Source organism: Gorilla gorilla, chromosome 5 (genome assembly GCF_029281585.2).
Source record: "Gorilla gorilla gorilla isolate KB3781 chromosome 5, NHGRI_mGorGor1-v2.1_pri, whole genome shotgun sequence".
Classification (NCBI taxonomy): Eukaryota; Metazoa; Chordata; class Mammalia; order Primates; family Hominidae; genus Gorilla; species Gorilla gorilla.
Window position 1 is genome coordinate 184742250 of NC_073229.2, and position 18517 is coordinate 184760766.

At 41.8% G+C, this 18517-nt stretch overlaps 1 protein-coding gene across 1 annotated transcript in view; it reads right to left on the reverse strand.

The window, feature by feature from the left end:
• LPA (lipoprotein(a)) overlaps nucleotides 1–18517 on the reverse strand; it is a 277581-nt gene that overhangs the window by 37346 nt on the left and 221718 nt on the right. The window contains 4 exon segments of the mRNA XM_063707988.1: nucleotides 434–615; nucleotides 4545–4704; nucleotides 5975–6156; nucleotides 13968–14127. Of these exon segments, the coding sequence (XP_063564058.1) occupies nucleotides 434–615; nucleotides 4545–4704; nucleotides 5975–6156; nucleotides 13968–14127 (684 nt within the window).

Below are 18517 nucleotides of genomic sequence, written 5' to 3' on the forward strand. Positions count from 1 at the left end.
TTTCTCGAGATTCACAGGCTCGAGAGCCCCATTTCTTGGAATCTACAATGCTGAAGATTGCATTGAATGCTGTCTATTAGAGGAAATCCTTGGAGAAGTTACTGGCTTGAAAACAGTCACACATCTGACAGCATGTTACAATAGGAATTTTGGATTGGACACTGAGATAGCCCGTTTTACAAAAAGGTGAGTGGTGAAGTCGAGCACCCTGGAGGGTTTGTGCCTATCCTAAAGACGCAGCCCACTCATGCTGCACCAAAAATTACTCCTCTGGCTCCCCCAGACACGGCACTGAAAATTCCTTTAACATGGCATATCTTCAGCCATAATTCAAGCACTCGTGTAGCATGGAAGGCTTCTGCATTAGCAAGAGTTTCCACGGCTTTTCTACGCAGCGTCCAAGTGTGCTGATGTCTGGCCACAGACTTCTTACCTTGCTTGGAAGTATCCCCTCGGCTTGGAACTGGGATAACAGTCAGAGGCGCGGCCACAGCCCTATTCTTGTCCGAGCATCCTGTCAGGTTGCAGTACTCCCACCTGACTTTGGGATCCGTTGTATAACACCAAGGGCCTGCCGAACAATCCGGATTCCTGCAGTAGTTGGAGATCAAGCCACTGAAAATCACAAAACAATACACGTTAACAAGAGGTGGGACAATATGCAAGAACATCCAGCACCCTCTCCATTTTGCTGTAACAAGGTCATAACCAGTGCCTTTGAAATATTCCCGTTATGGGTACCATATGATTGCCACAAGCATGAATGGCTCTCAAATTCTCATCCACTCTGCACATTTCTAATAGGTAATATATTTTAACTGTTTTTTTTTAAGACCTGAAGTAGCAAATTCCTTTTAGAAACACTGAAATAATACATACATGTGGCCTAGAAGGGATCAGAATATCCTCCTTCCACCTTTGGCCAATCCATCTCTCTGGAATAAACGGTACAGATTTCGACATGTGTATTGCGGAATCACTTATACACATACAAGATTATCTCGATCTGTCTAGCTCTCTTTCTCTCTCTCTACAGGACTTCATATAGTATTGTGCAAGGTAGAACTAACATAGGGTTCCTCAACGAAATAATGGCATCCAGGATGATATCAATCCCAGGCCAGCGTTCTAACTCTATGTACTCAAAATGTAGTGAAAAGCCTCTATGTTACCCATGGAAAACCATCGTGCAGATAGTATTACTGCCTGTCCATATCGTATCAGGTGAGTAAAAAGGTTTGTTTCTTCAAGACTTATAAAAGCTGCCCTAGAAAACTAGTTCCCAGACATGATGCAGTACCTCTAGGATGCATCCCTGGACAGGACCTCATCTCCTGCTCTCAGTCCATCCTCTACTGGTGGCAGCCACTCTGGGACTGAGGGAATGGGGGAATGAGTTGAAAGAACAGTATGACCCAAGGCATAATGGGAGATGGCTGAATAGACTATGAGATCTGAAAAGGTCAGGCAGCTACAGAGTTGTCAGCAAACAATGGCGTTAAGAGGCAAAGCAACTGAGAATCCCGCACTGGGTGTATCTTGGAGCATTTGCCTTTTGTTATGACTCCCAAGAACATTGCTCCAACCTCTCAGAATTCTCACATTCACGACCTGTGGCTGTCTGTGAAGATGAGAAATGTATTATGGGCCATGGGGATCCAACACCTCTCTCTAGAAAATCTACACATGTGAGCTAGTCTCAAGCACAGAATATCCATTCCAGGAAGCTGATTCTCAGAGCATTTGGATGTGCTCAGAGCCAAGCAGTTGAAAGACTTCTTCTTCTTCCTTGGCTTCCGTCTTTTGGATACAAGGAGTCTTCTTGTTATAGAATACATTTCAGCCTTCAAAATTTAGGGATTGCTCTAGAATTTGCAATATCTCTCTGAATCCACATACTTCAACATTTTATTAATATTTTTAACCATCATAGATAAGGCAAGAAACTTACAATGGTATAATTCCTTTTATTCCCTATCTGATTTACGCCATGTTTTCAAATTTTTACTTCAAATACGCTAAAATAATATGTATTGCTGTCATTTTGCTTCAAGTAGTTAATGCTCATTTAAGTCAATTAAGAAATTTGATCAAGAAAATATTTTGCATTTACATCTACATTTGCCATTTGCTGCCTTCTTTATTATGTGGGATGCAGAAAGTTCCCCTCTTGTACTATTCTTCTTCTACCTGATTTCCTTTGGGTTACATCTTTTGTTACATAAGCCTGCTGATTCCAAATTCTTATAGTTTTGGGTTTCCTTGCTTCAGGAGTGCACAAGATGCATTTATACAACATTGATGATATTCAAGGTATTTTATTGCTTGATGTAGCATTCTCAGTATATCTCTTCTTTTTCCTGTGTATTGTTTTAACGATATTCCTTTGTATGCAGCTTGTCATGTTTCGGATGAGAACGCATTAGTCATTTGTATCACTGTTCCTCTAGCAGACACAGCTCTTTTTCCTCTGGTTTCTCATGAGATTTTTCTTGATACTGTATCTTTGTCTTCTGACAGACAAGCTGTGAGGTACCAAAGTGCATCATAGAGTTTTCTTTTTTGAAAATTCTCTTGCTGATCCATTGAGCTCCTTGAATCTGTAATCTTTTTATGTACCTCATTTGGGGAAGGTTTTCAGCCATCCTTGCTTCAAGTATTTGTTTCTGTTCCAATCTCTCATTCCTCTATTTCTGTGACATCTTTCCCACATGTAGGAAATCTTTTATATTTTCCTTCATGTCTGTGAGGCTTGGTTGATTTCATTTTACAGTATCTGTGGATGTGTGTGTGTGTGTCTGTAACTTGTGCATCTGTGAGTGTGTGTGTGTAGCTGTTTCTTTAGCTTCTATGGGTTTGTTTTCAGTTAGTTTTTCTTCTTAACTTTTAACTGGATAGGGAGGCCATTCAGTAATTTTTTATTTAAGTCATACATTTCACTAGATTTTCAATTTGATTTGACTTTTTTTTTACTGTTACTTCCTCTTGATATTACATTTGTTTGGTTCCATATCCATGTTTTTTTAAATCCTAGAACTCAGCTATCATACTGATATGCCCAATATGTATGCCATTCTTATCATTTCTGTCACCTGGGCCTATTCGTATTGACTGATTTTTCTCCGGGTCATGGATCACACTAAATGATTTTCAATGTGTAGGCAGATTTTAATTTTAGGACCCACACAGCTGATATCGCACAGTTGAGCCACTTGATTTTGTTGTTTACCTCTAAAGAAGGCTGAGTTTTTCTCTAGCAGGCAGTTAACTTGACTTGGACACCATTTTGATGCTTGGACACTTGCCTTTCAGCCTTGCTAGGTTTTCTCTAGAGCTGCCTTAATTCTAGGAATACACTAATTCTACTCCTAAAGTCTGGCTTTTCTGGGGTCTCTACTGAATGCCCAAGATGTTCAGTGTGGTCACTCTCCTCTGGCTGGTCAGAACTCCAACCGCCCCCAGTGCTATCTCAGCTCTGTCAGCTTTATTGAGCTCACTGTTGCCTTGTAGTTGCTGTTCCTCAGTAGATGTCCTTTGCCCTAGTCTCTTGTGGAACATTTTTCTGTGCACAAGGAACTTTATATTTAGTCGATGACTTGAGGAGATTTCTATACGTATTCCTAGAGCTCCTTTGCCCCACAAATCCGTTCTCATTCTTAGCTGGCCTAGAAAATCCTAGGTACCGGAAAATCCCAAACTCCAATCTCTCCTCCATTCAGCAAGATGGATACAGTCCACATGGGTTCCGTCTCCCTGCTCTTCAGTGCAGGAACGGTCTCCAAGAAGAAAGCCAAAGAGGGCATCTGTGGAGTTGATCTCATTGTACTCCTTCTCGCAATTCTCTCAGTCCTCTACCATCTGTTGTTTTATGTGTGGAAACCATTTTTCCATGTCCTTTGTAGCCACTTAGAGGAGAGAGACTGGCCATGAGTTGGTCAGACCCAGGCTTCTGTCCATCTACCCACCCCTTTTATTTTTCAGCATCTGTCTCTTTGCTGTCTCTCATCAGCCTTCCTGCCTTTGCCCTTCTCTTTCTGGCACCTCATATCTGAGACCATTGCTGCTTGGGATCGAGTTTGTTTCTACCTATTGGAATAGACGTAGAAATAGAAAGCTTCGACTCTCCATAGATATGCACATACTCATTCCTCGTGAGCCAAGACGGAAAAGGCCAACACAACTTTTACTTCAGGAATCAGAGGTTAGAATGGTAGAATTCCAAGGTGGAAAGGCTGCATTGACTCTTACTGTGTGTTGTAGAAAACACTCTAAGTGTTTGGTCATTTGTGGTCCTGACAGTCTTCTTAATGTGATCACCTCGCCTTCAGATAGCCTCCTGATGCATAAAGCTATGAGGAAGGAGAGCCAGATTAACATTTCTTATCTCTGAGACCCTTTGCTTCAAGGCAATATTCCTGAGACATTTTGCTATGCCCTCTACATCTGACACAAGTTGACTCCTGAGCACTTAGCTAGAAGCATGACTCTTCTAACAGAAACTTTAGTCAGCCCTTCCTTCTCTTATGGTAAAGAACAAAACGTACGCATTTGGGTACTTTTCTGGGGTCCTACTATGCTTGTGTGGTGTCATAGATGACCAAGCTTGGCAGGTTCTTCCTGTGACGGTGGTGAAGTATGTGCCTCGATAACTCTGTCCATTTCCATGGTAGCACTCCTGAACAGAAGGCCTTGGCTCAGTCGGTGCTAAAATTAAAACAGGAAAAATTAAGCTGTGTATCTCCTAGAACAGAGAAACAGTTGAAGCCATTTATGACACAAACCAGAAAGAAGTCTTGGAGAATTACGACCATTCTCTTTTTTTCATTTGTACACAGATGAACACGAGAAAAATAAAACAAAGAAACAAACACCAATAGAACACATTCCTACCATTCTAGAAATGTAGTAAGTTCTTTGAAATATTTCATGTAAAAGCTTAGAGAAAAACGACAGTTTAGAGTGCTTCTCATGGATAACTGCGCTCACGTGCAAATTGGTCTCTAGTGATCTCTACTGAATGCTCATTGGGATCACGGGGCATGAGAGAATAAAGGGCTACGCATTTGGCGGTGCAGACTGTAGATGGTGATTGCCTGCTGAGGGCGGAGGTGGGGACAGACATGGAAACCTTGCACGTTTCCCTAGACTGTTGATCACGAGAGCCAAGGCCTTCAGCTTCTGGATTCTGGCAGATTGGGAAGAAAACGGTTGTGCATCTAGGACTGCAGGCAAAAATAGTTTGCTTCATAAGGATGGGTGGAGGCCAAAATCTTATCCCATTGGAAGAGAGATGGAATTTTCTCATGCCCCACATCCTGCATTGCAATAAAGCAGAAGTCTCCTACTCTTTCTCTCCAGACCCCACACAAGTCCAACTTCCATTAGAAAAAGGTGCAGGAACACTGAGAAATCACTCACTTCAAAGCCTAGGCCTGCAAATCTTGCCCAGGTCTGAGGAAGGCCTGAAAGATAGAGCCTTGGGAGCTCATGTACTGCTCCATAATGCAAGGGCAACATGGAATTAATGCAGCCCTGTTAAGTTTCTCAAGATTCACGGGCTTGAAAGCCACACATTTCTGAGAATCTGCGATGATGAAGATTGCACTGACTGTTGTCTACTTGAAGAAATCCCTGGAGAAGCTTACTGCATTGGAAAGAGACACACATCTGACAGCATGTTACAATAGGAATTTTGGACTGGACACTGAGATAACTCATTTTACAATGAAGTGAGTGGTGATGTCGAGCACCCTGGAGGGTTTGTGCCTATCCAAAGACACAGCCCACTCATGCTGCACCAGAAATTACTCCTATGGCTCCCCCAGACACTGCACTGAGGATTCCTCCAAAATGGCAGATCCTCAACCAACATTGGAGCACCTGTGTAGAATGAAGCCTTCTGCATCAGTGGGAGTTTCCATGGCTTTTCTTCTTAGTGTCTAAGCGTGGAGATGTCTGGCCACAGACTTCTTACCTTGTATGAATGAATCTTCTAGGCTTGGAACTCGGATAACAGTCAGAGGCACAAACACAGTCCCTTCATCGTCTGAGCACCATGTCAGGTTGCAGTACTCCCATCTGACATTGGGATCCATCGTATAACACCAAGGGCCTGCCGAACAATCCGGATTCCTGCAGTAGTTCGAGATCAAGCCACTGAAAATCACAAAACAATACACGTTACAAGAGGTGGGACAATATGCAGGAACATCCAGCACCCTCTCCATTTTGCTGTAACAAGGTCATAACCAGTGCCTTTGAAATATTCCCATTAGAGGTACCATATGATTGCCACAAGCATGAATGGCTCTCAAATTCTCATCCACTCGGCACATTTCTAATAGGTAATACATTTTAACTTCTTTTTTAAAGACCTAAAGTAGGAAATACCTCTTAGAAACACTGAAATAATACATACATGTGGCCTAGAAGGGATGAGAATATCCTCCTTCCATCTTTGACCAATCCATCTCTCTGGAATACATGGTATAGATTTTGACGTGTGTATTGTGGAATCACTTATACACACACAAGAGTACCTTCATCTGTCTAGCTCTCTTTATGTGTCTCTATAGGACTTCATACAGTACTGTGCAAGGTGGAACTAACATAGAGTTCCTCAATGAAATAATGGCATCCAGGATGATATCAATCCCAGGCCAGCGTTCTAACTCTATGTACTCAAAATGTAGTGAAAAGCCTCTATGTTACCCATGGAAAACCATCGTGCAAATAGTATTACTGTCTCTCGATGCCGTATCAGGTGAGTGAAAAGGTCTGTTTCTTCAAGACTTATAAAAGCTGCCCTAGAAAACTAGTTCCCAGACATGATGCAGTACCTCTAGGATGCATCCCTGGACAGGACCTCATCTCCCGCTCTCAGTCCATCCTCTACTGGTGGCAGCCACTCTGGGACTGAGGGAATGGGGAATGAGTTGAAAGAATAGTATGACCCAAGGCATAATGGGAGATGGCTGAATAGACTATGAGATCTGAAAAGGTCTGGCAGCTACAGAGTCATTGGCAAACAATGGCGTAAGAGGCAAAGCAACCAAGAATCTCGCGCTGGGTGTATCTTGGAGCATTCATTCGCCTTTTGTTATGACTCCCAGGAACATTGCTCCAACCTCTCAGAATTCTGAGATTCATGACGTGAGGCTGTCTGTAAAGACAAGAAATGTATTATGGGCCATGGGGATCCAACAACTCTCTCTAGAAAATCTACACGTGAGCTAGTCTCAAGCACAGAATGTCCACTCCAGGAAGCTGATTCTCAGAGCATTTGCATGTGCTGAGAGCCGAGTAGTTGAAAGACTTCTTTTTCTTCCTTGGCTTCCCTCTTGGATACATGGAGTATTCTTGTTATAGAATATATTTCAGCCTTCAAAATTTAGGGATTGCTCTAGAATTTGCAATATCTCTTTGAATGCACATATTTCAACCTTTTATTAATATTTTTTACCATCACAGATAAGGCAAGAAACTTACAGTGGTATAATTCCTTTTATTCCCTATCTGATTTATGCTACATTTTCAAATTCTTACTTCAAATGTGCTAAAATATATTGCTGTCATTTTGCTTCAAGTAGTTAATGCTCATTTAAGTCAATTAAGAAATTTGATCAAGAAAATATTTTGCATTTACATCTATGTGCCATTTGCTGCCTTCTTTATTATGTGGGATGCAGAAAGTTCTCCTCTCATACTATTCTTCTTCTACCTAATTTCCATTGGGTTACATCTTTTGTTGCATAAGCCTGCTGATTCCAAATTCTTATAGTTTTTGGTTTCCTTGTTTCGGGAGTGCACAAGATGCACTTACACAACATTGATGATATTCAAGGTATTTTATTGCTTGATGTAGCATTCTCAGTATATCTCTTCTTTTTCCTGTGTATTGTTTTAACGATATTCCTTTGTACGCAGCTTGCCATGTTTCGGATGAGAACGCATTAGTCATTTGTATCACTGTTCCTCTAGCAGACACAGCTCTTTTTCCTCTGGTTTCTCGTGGGATTTTTCTTGATACTGTATCTTTGTCTTCTGACAGACAAGCTGTGAGGTAACAAAGTGCATCACAGAGTTTTCTTTTTGCAAATTCTCTTGCTGATCCATTGAGCTCCTTGAATCTGTAATATTTTTATGTACCTCATTTTGGGAAGGTTTTCAGCCATCCTTGCTTCAAGTATTTGTTTCTGTTCCAATCTCTTATTCCGCTATTTCTGTGACTTCTTTCCCACATGTAGGAAATCTTTTTATATTTTCCTTCATGTCTGTGAGGCTTGGTAGATTTCATCTTACAGTATTTGTGGATGTGTGTGTGTGTGTGTCTGTTTATAAGTTGTGTATCTGTGAGAGTGTGTGTGTGTAGCTGTTTCTTTAGCTTCTATGGATTTTTTTTTTTTCAGTTAGTTGTTCTTCTTAAACTTCTAACAGGATAGGGCGGCCATTTAGTAATTTTTTATTTAACTAAACATCCTTTTCACTAGATTTTTGATTTGACTTTTTTATACTGTTAATTCCTCTTGCTTTTACATCTGTTTGGTTCCATATCCATGTTTTTTTAAATCCTAGAACTCAGTTATCATACTGATATGCCCAATATTTATGCCATTCTTATCATTTCTGTCACCTGGGCCTATTCGTATTGACTGATGTTTCTCCTGGTCATGGATCACACTAAATGATTTTCAATGTGTAGGCAGATTTTAATTTTAGGACTCACACTACTGATATTGCATAGTTGAGCCACTTGGTTTTGTTGTTTACCTCTAAAGAAGGTTGAGTTTTTCTCTAGCAGGCAGTAACTTGACTTGGACACCATTTTGATGCTTGGACACTTGCTTTTCAGCTTTGCTAGGTTTTCTCTGGAGCTGCCTTAATTCCAGGAATATGCTAATTCTACTCCTAAAGTCTGGCTTTTCTGGGGTCTCTACTGAATGCCCAAGATGTTCAGTGTGATCACTCTCCTCTAGCTGGTCAGAACTCCAACCGCCCCAGTGCTATGTCAGCTTTATTGAGCTCAGTGTTGTCTTGTAGTTGCTGTTCCTCAGTAGATGTCCTTTGCCCTAGTCTCTTGTGGAACATTTTTCTGTGCACAAGGAGCTTTATGTTTAGCCAATGACTTGACGAGACTTCTAAATGTATTCCTAGAGCTCCTTTGTCCCACAAATCCGTTCTCATTCTTAGCTGTCCTAGAAAATCCTAGTTGCCTGAATAATCCCAAACTCCAATCTCTCCTCCATTCAGCAAGATGGATACAGTCTGCATGGATTCCGTCTCCCTGCTCTTCAGTGCAGGAACGGTCTCCAAGAAGAAAGCCAGGGAGGGCATCTGTGGAGTTGATCTCATTGTTCTCCTTCTCGCAATTCTCTCAGTCCTCTACCATCTGTTGTTTAACATGTGGAAACCGTTTTTCCAGGTCTTTTGTAGCTATTTAGAGCAGAGAGACTGGCCATGAGTTGGTCAGACCCAGGCTTCTGTCCATCTACCCACCCCTTTTATTTTTCAGCATCTGTCTCTTTGCTGTCTCTCATCAGCCTTCCTGCCTTTGCCCTTTTCTTTCTGGCACTTCATATCTTTTCAGATCATTGATGCTTGGGATCGAGTGTGTTTCTACCCACTGGAATAGACGTAGAAATAGAAAGAGATTCGACTCTCCATAGATATGTACATACTCCTTCCTCGTGAGCCAAGACAGAAAAGGCCAACACAACTTTTACTTCAGGAATCAGAGGTTAGAATGATAGAATTCCAAGGTGGAAAGGCTGCATTGACTCTTACTGTGTGTTGTAGAAAACACTCTAAGTGTTTGGTCATTTGTGGTCCTGACAGTCTTCTTAATGTGATCACCTCACCTTCAGATAGCCTCCTGATGCATAAAGCTATGAGGAAGGAGAGCCAGATTAACATTTCTTATCTCTGAGACCCTTTGCTTCAAGGCAATATTCCTGAGACATTTTGCTATGCCCTCTACATCTGACACAAGTTGACTCCTGAGCACTTAGCTAGAAGCACGTCTAACAGAAACTTCAGTCAGCCCTTCCTTCTCAGGTGGGATGATATGCAGGGCACCCAGCACCCAGCAACCTCTCAATTTTGCTGTAACAAAGTCATAACCAGCGCCTTTGAAATATTCCCATTAAAGGTACCATACAATTGCTACAAGCATGAATGGCTCTCAAATTCTCATCCTCTCTGCACATTTGTAATATCTAATAGATTTTAACTGTTTTTTTTTAAGACCTAAGTAGCAAATGTTTCTTAGAAGCAAAGAAATAATACATACATGAGGGCTAGGAGGGATCCGAATATCCTCCTTCAGCCTTTCGCCAATCCATCTCTCTGGAATACCTGGTACGGATTTTGACGTGTGTATTGTGGAATTGTTTATGCACATACAAGAGTATTTTCATCTGTCTAGCCCTCTTGATCTCTCTCTATAGGACTTTATATAGTATTGTGCAAAGTGGAACTAACATAGAGTTCTCCAAAGAAAAAATGCCATCCAGGACGATATCATTTCCAGGCCAGCCTTCCAACTCTATGTACTCAAAGTGTAGTGAAAAGCCTCTGTGTTAGCCATGGAAAACCATCGTGAAAATAGTATTACTGTCTGTAGACACTGTATCAGGTGGGTCTAGAATATTTCTTTCTGCAAGACTTATCAAAGCTGCCCTAGAAAACTGGTTCTCAGGCAGGATGCAGTATCTCTAGGATGGGTCCCTGGACACGACCTCGTCTCCTGCTCTCACTCCATTCTCTAGTGGTAGCAGCCGCTCTGGGACTGAGGGCATGGGGGATGAGTTGAAAGAACAGTGGGACCCAAGGCATAAAGGGAGATGGTTGAATGAACTATGAGATCTGAAGAGGTCGGGCAGCTACGGAGGAGTCAGCAAACAATATAGTAAAAGGCAAAGCAGGTGAGAATTCCGTGTTTGGTGTATCTTGGAGCATTCGCTCCCCCTTATGACTCCCAGGAACATTGCTCCAACCTCTCAGAATTCTCACATTCACGACCTGTGGCTGTTTGTGAAAATGGGAAATGTATTATGCGCCATGGGGATCCAACACTGTCTCTCTAGAGACTCTACACATGTGACCCAGTCTCAACCCCAGACCCTCCATTCCAAGAACCTGGTTCTCTGAGCATTTGGATGTGCTCAGACCAGAGCAGTTGAAAGACTTCTTTTTCTTCTTTGGCTGTCCTCTTTTCAATACATGGAATATTCTTGTTATAGAAAATACTTTAGCATTCAAAATTTTGTGATTACTCTAGAATTTGCAATATCCCATGAACCCAAACATTACAACTTTTTATTAATATTTGTTACCATCATTGATAAGACAAGAAACTTACAATAATTCTTTTATTCCCTACACGATTTATGCTATGTTTTCAAGTTTTTACTTCTACATATGCTAAAATAATATATATTGCTGACATTTTACTTCAAGTTGTCAACTCTTATTTAAGGCAATAAAGAAATTTGAACAAGAAAATATTTTGCATTTACATCTACATTTGCCATTTGCTGGCTTCTTCATTACCTGGGATGCAGAAAGTTCCCCTCTTGTACTATTCTTCTACCTATTTTCCTATCGGTCACACTTTTTGTTACGTAAGTGTCCTGATTCCAAATTTTTATAGTTTTTGGTTTTCTTGTTTGGGGAATTGCAAAATACGCATTTATACAACATTGATGATATTGAAGGCATTTTATGGCTGGATGTAGCATTCTCAGTTGATCTCTTTTTTTTTCCTGTTTATCATTTTGATGATATTCCTTTGTATGTGGCTTGCCATATTTCTGATGAGAACACATTAGCCATTTGTATCACTGTTCCTCTAGCAAGACACAGCACTTTTTCCTCCGGTTTCTCTGAGACTTTTATGATACTATGTCGTTGTCTTCTGATAGTCGAACTGTAATGTATCAAAGTGCATCATGGAGTTTTCTTTTTGAAAATTCTCTTTCTGATATATTGAGCTTCTTGTACCTGTAATTTTTAAATGTTCCTTATATTTGGAAGGTTCTAAGCCACTTTTGCTTCAGGTATTTATTTCTGTTCCAGTTTCTCATTCCTCTACTTCTGTGACTTGCTTCCCACATGAAGAAAATCTTTGCATGTTTTCCTTCATGTCTGTGAGGCTTGGTTGATTCAATTTTACCGCATTTGTGGATGTGTGTGTGTGTCTGTAAGGTTGTGCATGTGTGAGTGTGTGTGTGTGTGTGTGCATGTAGCTGCTTCATTAGCTTCTATGGATTTTTTTTTTCAGTTAATTTTTTTTCTGAAACTTCTAACTGGATGAGGAGGCCATCCAGTGATTTTTTTTTATTTAAGACATACCTTTTACTAGATTTTTAATTTAATTTGGCTCTTTTATACTGTTACTTCCTCTTGATATTACATCTGATAGTTCCATATCCATGTTTTCTTAAATCCTAGAACTCAGTTATCATACTGATATGTCCAATTTTTATGCCACTTTTATCATTTCTGTCACCTGGGCCTATTTGTATTGACTGATGTTTCTCCTGGTCATGGATCACACTAAGTGATTTTCTATGTGTAGGTAGATTTTAAATTTTGGACTCACACTGCGGATATTGCATAATTGAGCCACTTGATTTTGTTGTTTACCTCTAAAGAAGGTTGAGTTTTCCTCTGGCAGGCAGTTAATTGACTTGGACTCCATTTTGATGCTTGGAAACTTGCTTTTCAGCTTTGCTAGGTTTTGTCTGGAGCTGCCTTTATTATAGGAATATACTAATTTTATGTCTAAAGTCTGGCTTTTCTGGGGTCTCTACTGAATGCCCACAGTGTTCAGTGAGGTCTCTCTCCTTTGGCTGGTCAGAACTCCAGTCTCCAGCAGTGCTATGTGAGCTCTTTCATCTTTATTGAGCTCACTGTTCCCTTGTAGTTGCTGTTCCTCAGGAGATATCCTTTGCCCTACTCTCTTGTGAAACCTTTTTCTGTGCACAAGCAGCTTTATGTTTAGCCAATGACTTGAGGATATTCTATACGTATTCCTACAGCTCCTTTCCTCCACAAATCCATTCTCATTCTTAGCTGGCCTAGATCAGCCTAGCTACCTGAGTAATCCCAAATTCCAATCCCTCTCCTTCATTAAGGAACATGGCTACAGTCCACTTGGGCTCCATCTCTCCACTCTTAGGGAAGGGTCTCCAAGAAGAAAGCCAGGAAGGGCATCTACGGAGTTGATCTCATTGTTCCCCCTCTCGCAACTCTCTCGGTCCTCTACCGTCTGTTGTCCAACATGTGGAAACCATTTTTCTATGTCTTTGGTAGCCACTTACGGCAGAGAAACTGGCAATGGGGTGGTCAGACCTGGGCTTCTGTCCATCTATCTGCCCCTTTTACTTTTTCAGCATCTGTCTCTTTGCTGACTCTCATCTGCCTTCCTGCCTTTGCTCTTTTCTTCCTGGCAAACTGTATCTTTTAGACCACTGGTGCTCAGGACTGAGTGTTCTTCTACCCATTGGAATAGATGTAGATACAGAAAGAGAGAGCTTTGCCTCTCCACAGAATTGCACATATGCTATCCCTGTGAGCCAAGATAGAAAAGGCCAACGCAACCTTCACTTCAAGAATTGGAGGTCAGAATGCTAGAATTCAAAGGTGGAAAGGCTGCAGTGACCCTTAGTGTGTGTTGTGGAAGGGTACGCTAAGTGTTTGGTCATTTGTGGTCCTGATATTTTTCTTAATGTGATCTCCTCACCTCCAGATATCCTCCTGCTCTATAAAGCTAGGAGGAAGGAGAGGCAGCTTAACATTTCTCTTCTCTCAGACCCTTTGCTCCAAGGCAATGTTCCTGAGACATTTTGCTATGCCCTCTGCATCTGACACAAGTTGAGTCTTGAGCAGTCAGCTTGAAACATGACTCTTCTAACAGAAACTTCAGTTGGCCCTTTCTTCTCTTATGGTAAAGAACAAATACATACTCATTTGGGTACTTTTCTGGGGTTCTACTGTGCTGGTGTGGTGTCATAGATGACCAAGCTTGGCAGATTCTTCCTGTGACAGTGGTGAAGTATGTGCCTCGATAACTCTGTCCATTACCGTGGTAGCACTCCTGCACAGAAGGCCCTGTCTCAGTCGGTGCTGAAATCAAAACAGAAAAAATTAAGCTGAGTATTTCTTAGAACAGTGAAACAGGTAAAGCCATTTATAACAGAAAACAGACAGGAGTCTCTGAGAATTATGACCATTCTCATTTCTTTATTTGTAGGCAAATGGAAATGAGAAACAAACACCAAAGCAACAGATTCCTACCATTCTAGAAGTGTAGTAAGTTCTTAGAAATATTTCACCTAAAAGTTTAGAGAAAAACAACAGATCAGAGTGATTCTCATGGGAAACTGCACTCACATGCAAACTGGTCTTTGGGGATCTCTACTGAATGTTCATGGCGACCATGGGGCATGAGAGAACAAAGAGCAATGTATTTGGTGGTGCAGGCTGTAGGTGGTGACTGGCTGTCGAGGGCAGAGGTGGGGACATACATGGAAACCTTGCATGTTTCCCTAGACCATTGATCACAAGAGCCAAGGCCTTCAGCTTCTTGGTGATTGGGCAGAAAATGGTTCTGCATCTACTACTGCAGGCAAAAACACTATGCTTCTTGTGGTGGGTGGAGGCCAAAAGCTTATCCCACTGGAGGACAGATGGAACTTTCTTGTGCCCCACATCCTGCATTGCAATAAAGCAGAAGTCTCCGACTCTTTCTCTCCAGACACCCCACAGGTAAAAGTTTCATCAGAACGAGGTGCAAGAACACTGAGAAATCACTGTCTTCAAAGCCTTGGGGTGCAGAACCTGCCTAGGACTGAGGAAGGCCTGAAATATAGAGCATTGGGAGCTCATGTACCGCTCCATAGACACAGGGCATTATGGAATTATTCCAACCTTGTTAGCTTTCTCGAGATTTATAGGCTTGAGAGTCATGTTTCTCAGAATCTGCAATGCTAAAGATTGCGCTGGACGCTCTCTACTTTATGATATCTTGGAGAAGCTTACTGGCTTGGAAAAAGTCATCCATCTGACAGCATGTTTCATTAGGAATTTTGGGCTCCAAACAGCATCCCTATCTGCCACTAACATGTCAAGCACCACTGGATCTGCTGGGTCATATGGCCCAAGTGGCAGAGCAGCTTGCACAGCAGCCTGATTCTGTTGCAGAGCCCTTTCTTGTTCTTGACTTCACTCAAAACTGGCAGCCTTTCAGGTCACTAAATAAATGGGCCAGAGTAACAGACCCAAATGAGGAAGGTGTTGCCTCCAAAATCCAAGTAGGCCCACTAGGCATTGTACCTCTTTCTTGGTTGTAGGAGGGGCCAAATTCAGCAACTTATGCTTCACCTTAGAAGGAATAGCTCCATAGGCCTTACACCTCTGAACCACTAGAAATTTTACTGAGGTAGAAGGTCCCTAAATTTTAGTCAGATTTATTTCCTATCCTCTGGCATCAAATGTCTCACCAATAAGTACAATGTGTTTACTACTTCTTGCTCACTGGATCCAATCAGCATAATATCATCAATGTAATGGACCAGTGTGATATCTTGCAGAAGTGAAAAGTGATTAAGGTCTCTCGAATAAGATTATGACACAAAGCTGTAGAGTCGTTATACCCTTGAGGTAGGACAGTAAAGGTATATTATTGGCCTTGTCAGCTGAAGGTCAATTGCTTCTGATGGGCCTTATGGACAGGAATGGAGAAAAAGGCATTTGCCAAGTCAATGGCCGCATATTAGGTACAAGAACATGTGTTAATTTGCTCAAGCAATGAAAGCACATCTGGTAGAGCAGCTGCAATTGGAGTCACCACTAGGTTAAGCTTACAATAACCCACTGTCATTCTCCAAGATCCATCTGTCCTCTGCACAGGCCAAATGGGGGAGTTGAACAGGGATGTGGTAGAATCACCACCCCCTCATCTTTCAAGTTCTTGACGGTGATGTCAATCTCTGCAATCCCTCCAGGGATATAATATTGTTTTTGATTTACTATTTTTCTAGGTAGAGGCAACTCTAATGGCTTCAATTTGGCCTTTCCCATCCATAACAGCCCTCACCCTACCAGTAAGGGAGCCAATGTGGGGTTTCTGCCAGCTGCTAAGTATGTCTGTGCCAATTAGGCAGTTTGGCACTGGGGAAATGACCACAGGATAAGTCCAGGTACTAACTGGACCCAGTGTAAGTCAGACATGAACTAAAATGCCATTAATTACCTGACCTCCATATGCCCCTACTTTAACTGGAGGACCACAATGATGTTTTGTGTTTTCTGGGATCAACAGCAGCTCAGAGCCAGTTTTCAGTAGTTTCCAAACTGTCTGATTATTTCCCTGTCCCCAGTGCACAGTTACCCTGGTAAAAGGCCAGAGGTGTCCTTGGGGAAGGATGGGAGAAAGATAAACACCATAAATTGTTGGTAGCTTAGTAGGGTGCTTCCTTAAGGGGACCCAGCCTCCCCTTTATTCAAGGGCTTTTGGGTCTGTAAACTGGCTCGAGTCTGGAAATTGATTGAGGGGCCATGATTCTGTGTCTTAATAATTCAGATTAGTCTTTTGTCCATTCTACCTGGTAGTTTTCTGTTTATATAAATTAAGTAGGAATGCAGTAGGCTTTCTATCAATTTCACTTCTAGGAACATCGTGATTAATTAGCCAGTGCCAGAGCTCTACACGAGTCAGACTGTTCTGATTGTTGCTTTGCCTCTGCTGTGCATTATGGTAGCTATACCCAGCATTCCTCTGATGGGTCAGTGTTGCCACTTGGTCCCTGGCCCTCAGGATCCAATTATTCCCATTGCATTTAAATTTTGTAGTTGAGTGACTGTGGTTCCCACTGTTAGATCTGACATACAGAGAAGAGCAATTACAGGGCTCTTGAAAACTGCAGGTGCTACCCTCACAAATCTATTTCACAAAGCATTGGTCAAGGGTATATCTTCTGGACCCTCCCAGCTGGGATGAGTAGGTCTAAAGTGACTAATCCAACACCACCATCCTAATCTCCCTAAGCCTTTGGACCCCTTCCTCTACATTAAACTAAGGGAGATCAGGCATTTCCAGCTCACTCACAGTGGGCCATCTTTTAATCTATATTTTGGGTAATCAAGCAAATAAACTATTAGAACCTTTTTTAAGTCCCCAAGCTGCAACATTAAATGCAGAATCCCTACTTAGTAGGCCCACATTAATAAATTCAGCCTGATCCAACTCTATGTTACTTCCACCATTATCCCAGACCCTTAATATTCATTCCCATGCCTGTTCTCCATATTTCTGCTTATATAAATTAGAAAACTGAAGCAATTCTTTTAGAGTGTAATGCATCTCCTCATGGGTCACACTCTGAACCTCACCTCTTGGGCCCATCAGGACTTTAGTCTAGTTGTAGGTCTAGAAGCAAACAAGGGCATTGGAGGTGCCTCCTAAGGAGAATCAACATTATCTTGCCTGGCAACTGCCTCAGGGGAGGCCGTCACTGTTGCCTCAAGCAGCGCAGGGTTCATATCCTCAGACAAAGGTGGAAAGGCTAATGGCAGCATGGGTCAGGGAGGGGATGTTGCCAGTACTGAGGATGGGGAAGCTGTTTCTTTTCGCAAAAAAAGGTTAATCAAAGTTCATACATTCAGTGTCCTCAGTTTCATCAGGGTCTTCTGACATGTCCCCATTCCAAGTTACAGGGTTCCATTCTTTTCTATTCAATGCCCTCACTTTAACAGTAGACACCTGGCAGGGCTGGGCATGCACCTTTCATTGCAGGTTAGCTACTCGCATGATAAGAGCTTGCGTCTGTTTTACTACAATTTCAACTCTTTCTCTACAGGAGTTAAGACTCTCACTCAGGGCAATCTTAGCAGATGTGTGGCTCAGTATCTGCTTCTGAAGCCAGGAGACAGAATCCCTGAGTTTATCATTTTCTTTCATCACTTTCTCCAGTGAACTTAGGACCAACCAACTTCATTATGCTCCTTGGTTCTCCACATATAGTCAAAGGTATTATGCATAGAGTCACTAAACTCTTCCCTCATGAGTGGTGAATCAGGAGTGTCAAATGCATTTATTTTGCCTAACTCTTTAAACAGTTCATGCCAAGGACTATTGGTGTTCTCCATACTATTAGTAGAGTGCTTTGCATTTTTGGGTCTAATCATATTAAGCAGTCATCTCCAGAAATCCCAAAACCAATGAAAGAACTCCATCCTTAATATTCTGTTCCTCCAGAACCACTCCTGGTACCAAAATCTATATTACTCAGGGTTCTCTAGAGGGATAGAACTAATAGGATACACACACACACACACACACACACACACACACACACACACACACACACACACACACAAAGGGGACCTTATTAAGTAGTATCAACTCACAAGATTACATGGTCCCATAATAGGCCATCTGCAACCTGAGAAGCAAGGAAGCCATTCTGAGTCCCAAAGCTGAAGAACTTGGAGTCCGATGTTCAAGGGTAGAAAG